This window comes from Phyllostomus hastatus, unplaced genomic scaffold (genome assembly GCF_019186645.2).
Source record: "Phyllostomus hastatus isolate PE091 unplaced genomic scaffold, TTU_PhHast_1.1 phas_scaffold_182, whole genome shotgun sequence".
Taxonomy (NCBI): Eukaryota; Metazoa; Chordata; class Mammalia; order Chiroptera; family Phyllostomidae; genus Phyllostomus; species Phyllostomus hastatus.
In genome coordinates, this window is record NW_025334013.1 from 15,609,902 (window position 1) to 15,617,086 (window position 7,185).

The 7,185-nt window shown below is 42.8% G+C and overlaps 1 protein-coding gene across 3 annotated transcripts; it reads right to left on the reverse strand.

Moving 5' to 3' along the window:
• Positions 1-2,381: 2,381 nt before the first annotated feature.
• Positions 2,382-6,930, reverse strand: RSRP1 (arginine and serine rich protein 1). Of its 3 annotated transcripts, none has more exons than XM_045859624.1 (5): positions 6,771-6,930; positions 5,914-6,511; positions 4,547-4,698; positions 3,218-3,295; positions 2,382-2,768 (listed from the first exon to the last, which is right to left on the reverse strand). In XM_045859624.1, exons 2-5 carry the CDS (start codon positions 6,446-6,448, stop codon positions 2,652-2,654), a joined length of 882 nt encoding a protein of 293 aa, XP_045715580.1. In that variant the 5' UTR covers positions 6,449-6,511; positions 6,771-6,930; the 3' UTR covers positions 2,382-2,651. The 3 variants fall into 3 exon arrangements, 1 of the variants encoding a protein (XP_045715580.1); XR_006788005.1 differs by having other exon boundaries at positions 2,689-2,768; positions 4,131-4,698; XR_006788004.1 differs by having other exon boundaries at positions 2,689-2,768; positions 3,218-3,905; positions 4,131-4,698.
• Positions 6,931-7,185: the final 255 nt, after the last annotated feature.

The following is a 7,185-nucleotide window of genomic DNA, read 5'->3' on the forward strand; positions in this document are numbered from 1 at the left end:
CTGAAGATGATGGCATGGGTAAATATTGGGTTCGCCAACTCGTTTGGTTTGTTACATAAGATGGATCTAGTAGCATTTAGTTGCCTTTACCTTCAAAATAATTTTGCTAGATTGTATTGTGACAACTGTCCTATCAGTGTGCAGTAAGAAAAAACATCCAAGTTGGTGAATTTTTGTGTAGCCATTTTAATGTCCAAGAAGAAAATAAGCAACATTTTCAACATATGCTCTATTTCAAGAAAAGGTAAAAACGCAACAAAGATTTGTGCAGTGTATGCAGAAGGTGGTGTGACTGACTGAACGTGTCAAAAGAGTTTTACGAAGTTTCATGCTGGAGATTTCTGACCTTGGATGAAGCTCTACGGTCTGGTTAAGTCAGTTAGAAGTTGATAGGGATCAGATGAAGACACAGAACAATCACCATTATACCTCATGGAGATAGCTGACACACTCAAAATATACAAAATCAAAGTTACTGGTGAAAATGAAAAATATTTTACAGGAAAAACTAAATGTACTTTCTGGCCAAACCAATACTAACAGGGTGCTCAGATTAGCCACGTTTTGTTACAAATCTAAACCAATCAAATCTTGCACATTTTGAGAGGTAGGGGAGCATCAATGGGTTGCCTCTTGCATGCCCCCAACCGAAAAATTTCTGAAAAATTTCTTGTTCGAATCCTGTGCTGCTGGGCTTAAGGGATGAAAATGTTACCAAGGCTATGTAAATAATGACAGTAATTATATGTCCAGGACTGTACATATGCAAATCATTATGGATTTAAATTTTATTGTTTCAGCTGGACAGGTGTGGCTCAGCAGATTTAGCCAGGCCTACAAATCGGAAAGGTTGCTGGTTGATTCCCAGTCAAGGCACATGCCTGGGTTGTGGGCCAGGTCCCTAGTTGCCCTCAGCCCAACATAAAATCTTTAAAAAAATAAATTTCATTGAGTCAGATTTAGAGCAGCTCTATCCAACATTGTATTCTTACAAAAATATCTGCACTAACCTCTAGCCATCTCTAGCCTGTCACTGATGAACACCAGTGGCTAGTACAACTGAGGAATTTCAAGTAATCACGTGTGCATAGTGGCTCTTACTGAAAAGAGCAGGTAAAATGGACAGCTTTAGTTGATTAAATCCCACCAGCAGGGGTATCCAATCTTTTGGTGACTAAGCCACACTGGAAGAATTGTCTTGGGCCACACAAATGCATTGCAACATTAATCACACAAAAAAAAATTTTTTAAGTAAACTTACAATTTTGTGTTGGGCCGCATTCACAGCCATCCTGGGCTGCACATGGCCTGCAGGCTGGACACCCCTGCTAAAGAACTTTTTCCGCCTAAATGTTTACTGATTTTAGTGTGAGAAAGTTTGTTGCTTCCCATACACACCTGGCCAGGGACTAAACCTGCAACTTTAAGTATGTGCTCTGCCCAGGAAATGAACCAACATTTGCATGTACAGGACAATGCTCCAACCAAGCCACACAAGTAACCATTGTCTTTTTTAGACTGGAGAGGTCCAGGAACATCAATGGGTTGTCTCCTGCTCCACCCCCAATGCCCAACCCCCACCAGGAACCCAGCCACAAGCCAGGTGTACCCCCACTAGCAGTCAACCCACCCACCTTTCAGGTCACAGGCTTGTGCTAATCCACTGGGCCACACCAGCCAGGGCTCATCTTTTAAAAAAAAAAACAACTTCTACTTAACTTCAGCCTGCTCATCTATTCACCTAGTATCTGTGGGTGTTTCGTTTGCTGTGCCCTGGCATACAGGTACAACAAATTAAGGTGGCTGGCATCTTACATTCAATTCAAACATTTTATCTAGTAAGGCAACACTTGTTTAAAAATGGCTTAAATCATTTTTGGTGTTCACTAATACATATTAATGTGCAAAAACTACATGAATGTCTGTAGTCAGTCTGTATCGACTTTCGGGATCTTTGTATTAACCTTATTTTTAAACTGTGTTTAGTTCCTTCCCAGCTACAGTATTAAAAAAATTTCAACTTGAATCAATCAATATAACCTCAGATTCTCTACCTTAGCAAGGGGTGGTTTCCATTTGAACCAGCTTCCTACCCTAAAACTAGCAGTGTTCAACTTCCAGGATAACACTATACCAGGAACTCAAATTCTGACTATCACATCAACTGGAAATAGTTAAGATTCAGGTTCTAATTCACATCTCAATGAGATTCAGCATTTCTCACAAACTCCCAGGTACTGTCAACCAAGCCCTGTGCTATCACAATTTACGGATTTCGATCTGGGAGTAGCAAGGCTTTAACCAAGAGATACCCCTCCTTTTCTTCATCATTAAATAAAGACCCATCGCATAATACATGTGTAATAAAATGAGACAAATAGTAAAAACACAAACTTTATTAATATATACAATTACTGTTTCATATAAATTTAATTTCTGTGTAACCAATTGATATTACACAAAATATTTACAAGAATATACAAAGACTCCCACCTGTATGTAACCCTCTGGTCCATCTGTGCTCTTATCTGCAAGAGAAATCTAAAATGTTAACAATTTCCTCTAAATTGTTCACAGGAATGATATAATGCTATACAAAACAAACTTGCAATAAAGTGCATTTCAGGCAACCTTAGCCATCAGTTCTTTTTTTAAACAGGTTTCCACAATTCATATGGACTTTTTTTCTGGGTTTTTGGAGATCCTGAAGAGGTCTCTTCAGCAGTAGCTTTAGCTGATTTCTGAAGCATTGGCTTTGCTACAAAATTCTGTAAGAGAACAAATTTGAGTCAGCTTCCCAGACATACATATTGTACATACTTAAAATATCTGCTTTTTATAATAGAATTCCATTTAAGATTGAAAATAAAGAGACACCAACCAAATGCCATTTGTAACCTGACTCAAACTGCCAGGCCAAGAAATTGTGCCAGGTAAATTTAGACATATGCAGGGTGTATCACAATAGTGGTGTCGAAAAAGAATATGAAAATATTCAAACTGAGGATGTGGAGATTAGATATAAGAAGCCCATTATACTGGTCACTTGTAGAAGCAGCACAAAAATATGTGAGAGATTTCTGTGAAGTGGTTTAGTAGGCCTGAATTATCACTACAAAAACAGAACAATGAGCCTTCCAACAAAAATAAAAACCCACACAATGGATAGATGTCCTAAGTTCAACCCTGAGTGGTCAGGGCTTAGATATATACGTACATTAAAGCTACTGCTTTTTTGTTGAGAGGACTTTTCACTGGCATTTGCAGTTCCATCTTCTGTTAGCTTTTCTGACAGCTAGACAGGAAAAGGCAATACATTAAAAAACAAAAAAAAAACCAAACCACCTTTGATTTACAGTGCAATATACAAAACAGCCCAACCGTATTTAAATTTCGTTGTAAAGACAAAACAAGTGGGATCTAACCATACAGTACACAATCTAAACAACACTGTACTGTTGATTCCCCCGTAACAAAATTGATGTATTAAACGGACCTGATGAAGACACATGTCCCCATAAAGCAGTCTTTTATTCCCAATACAAGTTCGAATAACTCTGAAGGGTAAAATCAGTAATAAGAAAATACCTAGTTTTAAAGAATTAATGTATTAGCCAGTTTGACACCTAATCATTTGAAGAAGCAATGAAGATCTTACTTGTCTGGCACTAACACAGGCATACCCATATCTGAGTGTGAATGGTAGATTCATCTAGATAATGTTTCTCTTGTTTTAAACTGAGCATATCAATTCCTAACTACCTTACATTTTTAAAGCTATGGATTTTATGCTTTGGGTTTCAACTAAAAAAGCACAGGGTAATTTGCCAATGCACATTTACTTCTGGAGAATAATAAACTTATCTGCAAGTGAAGCAGGCCTCTTCTGTAATCTCTCAAAACATCTGGAATACATCGCATATATTACAAAAGGGACATCTATATCACAGATGCCCCAAAATTACAAAGTGTACTTTAGTTTAAAAATGGTCTTCTGTATCTTATCCAAACAGCACCTATCCCAAATTCTAGCATGCACATGGATCTATCAACAAAACTAAGCTTTCGGCATGTGAACATAAACTTCAAATTAGTTAAACCTCTGATGCTTATGCCCATGTATCAATTACCAACAGATTTTCTTCAGCAATGTCTGGAGACCACATTCATGATTTCTATAAGACAGAAATAAAGCAGATAAACTATACTGTATGTTGAGTACAGAATTTCTGGGAACATAATGCTGCAAATGAAAACTACAGATAAATACTCTAGAGACTAGTTAGAAAAATTCTTCAGTTAACTACATAGAATCAAAATACCAGCTAAAATCATGACAGCAATACTCTGTCAACTAAAAATAAAGGTCGTTCATCTATTTTCATGGGAGAGACTAAGTATTGTCAGACCTGCTATTTTGACTTTAACAAATATTTAGCTAGCCTTTCTCAAAAACAGTTCAAAGTAAATCAAATAAAAATGCTAATCAGATCTTTCTGGAAGTAGCTTTCTGAAGATTCTGTCTGGATAAACCTAGAATACTTACCTCAAACTTTGCTCCTTTGTTTGGTATGGCTGTTTCATGGTTTGTTTCCTTAAGCCCGGGAACAACTCGGAGGCTGGGGGGCAATTCAAAGTTGGTTGTTCCTAAAGCTTTTGCTGCATTGGCTTTTGCTATTTCTAACAGCTCCATTCGATCTACAAAAGAAACACAAGGTATTTCTTAATCTTGCAGCATTTCCCCAAGAGGACTTAGAATCACAAAATAAGTCTGTATTTATTTTGAACAGCAAAACTAAAATATTTTAACATTTCATCTTCATGTGTAAAAACATCCTTGTTGGGGGGAGGGGGATTCTGTTTTTGCTAAGAAAAATAAGCATCCCTAACGTAATCGTAAATTTCCCTTACCAAAGCCTGAATTTCATACTGTTTTTGCATTCTCTTCAAATATGTATTCTGAACATTTTTGGTCAAAAATATTTTTATGCAGTACAACTGTCACAACTAATGAGCCAATATTGATAAATTACTAAATCCATTTTCAGGCTTCAAGTTTTGGTCTTGACCTATCATGTTTTCTGTTCCATAATCCTATCCCATAAGTCATTTGTTTTTAAAATACTGAAAATTAATTTTTTCAGTAATACAATATTAACTTTTCAAGAAGGAATTTACATTTTGTCATGTAACTTTTTAAGTTGAATTTACCGGGGCGATGTTAGTTAATAAAATTACATCCCTTTCAAGTGTACAATTCCACAATAAGTCATCTGTATGCTGTATGCATATTCACCTCCCACACAGCCAAGGTCTCCTGCCCGGGCCCGGGCTTTTTAAGCCCTGGACGCAAGCAGAGTCCTCCACATCCGTAAGACTGCTTGCTTCTTTGAGCCACAGGAATGTGAAGCACCCTTACACATACATAAGAACCTGCCTTTCAGATGATATAAGTAAGGTTAAGTTAAGCTTTCTGACTGAAGTCACTAAGCTCGGGCCTCTTAAAAAAAAAAAAAAAAAAGAATGCTTTTTGTACTCTTCTTCCTGTTCAATGATTAACTTATTAGCAGAAGCGTAGGGCTGGTGAACTAACATTTACAGGTCTCCACTAAGAAGTGCCAGCCGCCAGGATAAAAGATTATTTCTATCCTGAGCCAATTAACACCTACAATTTAATCCCAAGGGGTGAGAACTGGTGTCCGTTTAGACCGCACCGTACTGCGGTTTTTAACTGTTAGCCTGCTAGTAATGTCCTCCTCTCCTCCTTCCTCCCAACGGAACTGTTAAGATGTCAAGCACCAAAGGAAAAAAAATACTAGTATTACACAACCACCTTGGCTCCCAGCCTACTCATACTGTCGCCGCACCTAGAAGGTGCCTAGGGAGAAGCGAACTGGGCAGCTCCGGACTCACCTTTCTCACTTAAGCGAAACGGCGTTGGGCTCCGCGACCTCGTCCTGGATCTCGCCCGCCAACTCCTGCGCTCCTCCGGGTACACGGAGCGACCGAAGCCATAGTAGCGTCGCCCCCGCATGACCGCGTAGGCCCTTCGGTAATACGACCGTCCCCGAGAGCGGGACCGGCTGCGGGATCGGTCCGGCGAGGGAGACGGAGACCGGTAATACCTCCTGGAGGAGACGTAGTGCCTCTCCCGGTGGCGGCGACGGCGGCTGCGGGATCGCGAGCGGCTCCGCGAGTAGGACCGCGAATAGCGCCTGTACTTCCTCTGGTGGCGTCTCCGGGACCGGGACCGAGACCGGGACCTGCTCCCGCGCCGGGGCCGGCTCCGACTGCCGGACGACCACCGGCTGGAGACGCTGGAACGGGACCGCGAGCTCCTGGGAGAGCGGCTCCCGGTCGCCGACGACAGCCGGCTAGACCGGCCCGAGGCCGACGGCGACTCCTCGGGCAGCGAGCCCGGCCACATAGCGCTCACGTAGTTGGACATCTGGGCCTGCAGCTGGAAGCTCCCCTGCCTTTCAGGATCCTTCTCGAAAGCGCGGTTCCTGAACTGGAGAGGGGGAGGGGAAGGAAGTGAACTCCCGGAAACAAGGTCTGCGGGCCGTGGGGGAGGGGAGCTCGAGAAAGGAACCGGGACTCGCCAACTCCGGGCCCTGGCGCCGCCAGACGCCGGCCCTGCCGCCAAGCCAGCAGCCCCCCTTTCGGCGCCATGCAGAGGCCCCCACTTTCTCTGCCACGCAGAACCCCCCACTTCCTCTGCCAAGCACGCTGAGGTTCCCGGGAATCCGCCCCGCCACCAGAAAACTTACAAGCCACCAGCACTTCGCTCAGGACAGAGAGAAAGGCCCAACGGACGCCCTCCTTCCACAGCGAAGGACGAAGAGGAAATTTTTGCAGCTGCTCCCGAGACAGAGGACACAACCTCCAGCTACAACGACCAGGCGCGAACTGAGCAGGGAGTCCGCTGACGCGCCGAAAGTACTAGAAGCTGACGTACGGAGCATGCGCAGAGACGTTGATGCGTGGGCGTGGCTTCTTTGTGGCCCAACCGCCGCCCTTTGTTCTCGCTCTCCCCACCCCCGACCCTCCCCCGCTCCGCGCACTGGGCCCCAGGACGCGCATGCGCGATCTAGCCGCCAGGGCGTTGGTGCTCTGTCTCGGTACGCGGTGTCCTGTGCTTGTTTTGTTTTCTTGGGTAATACTGAGGGTGGGGCGGCCCAGCCT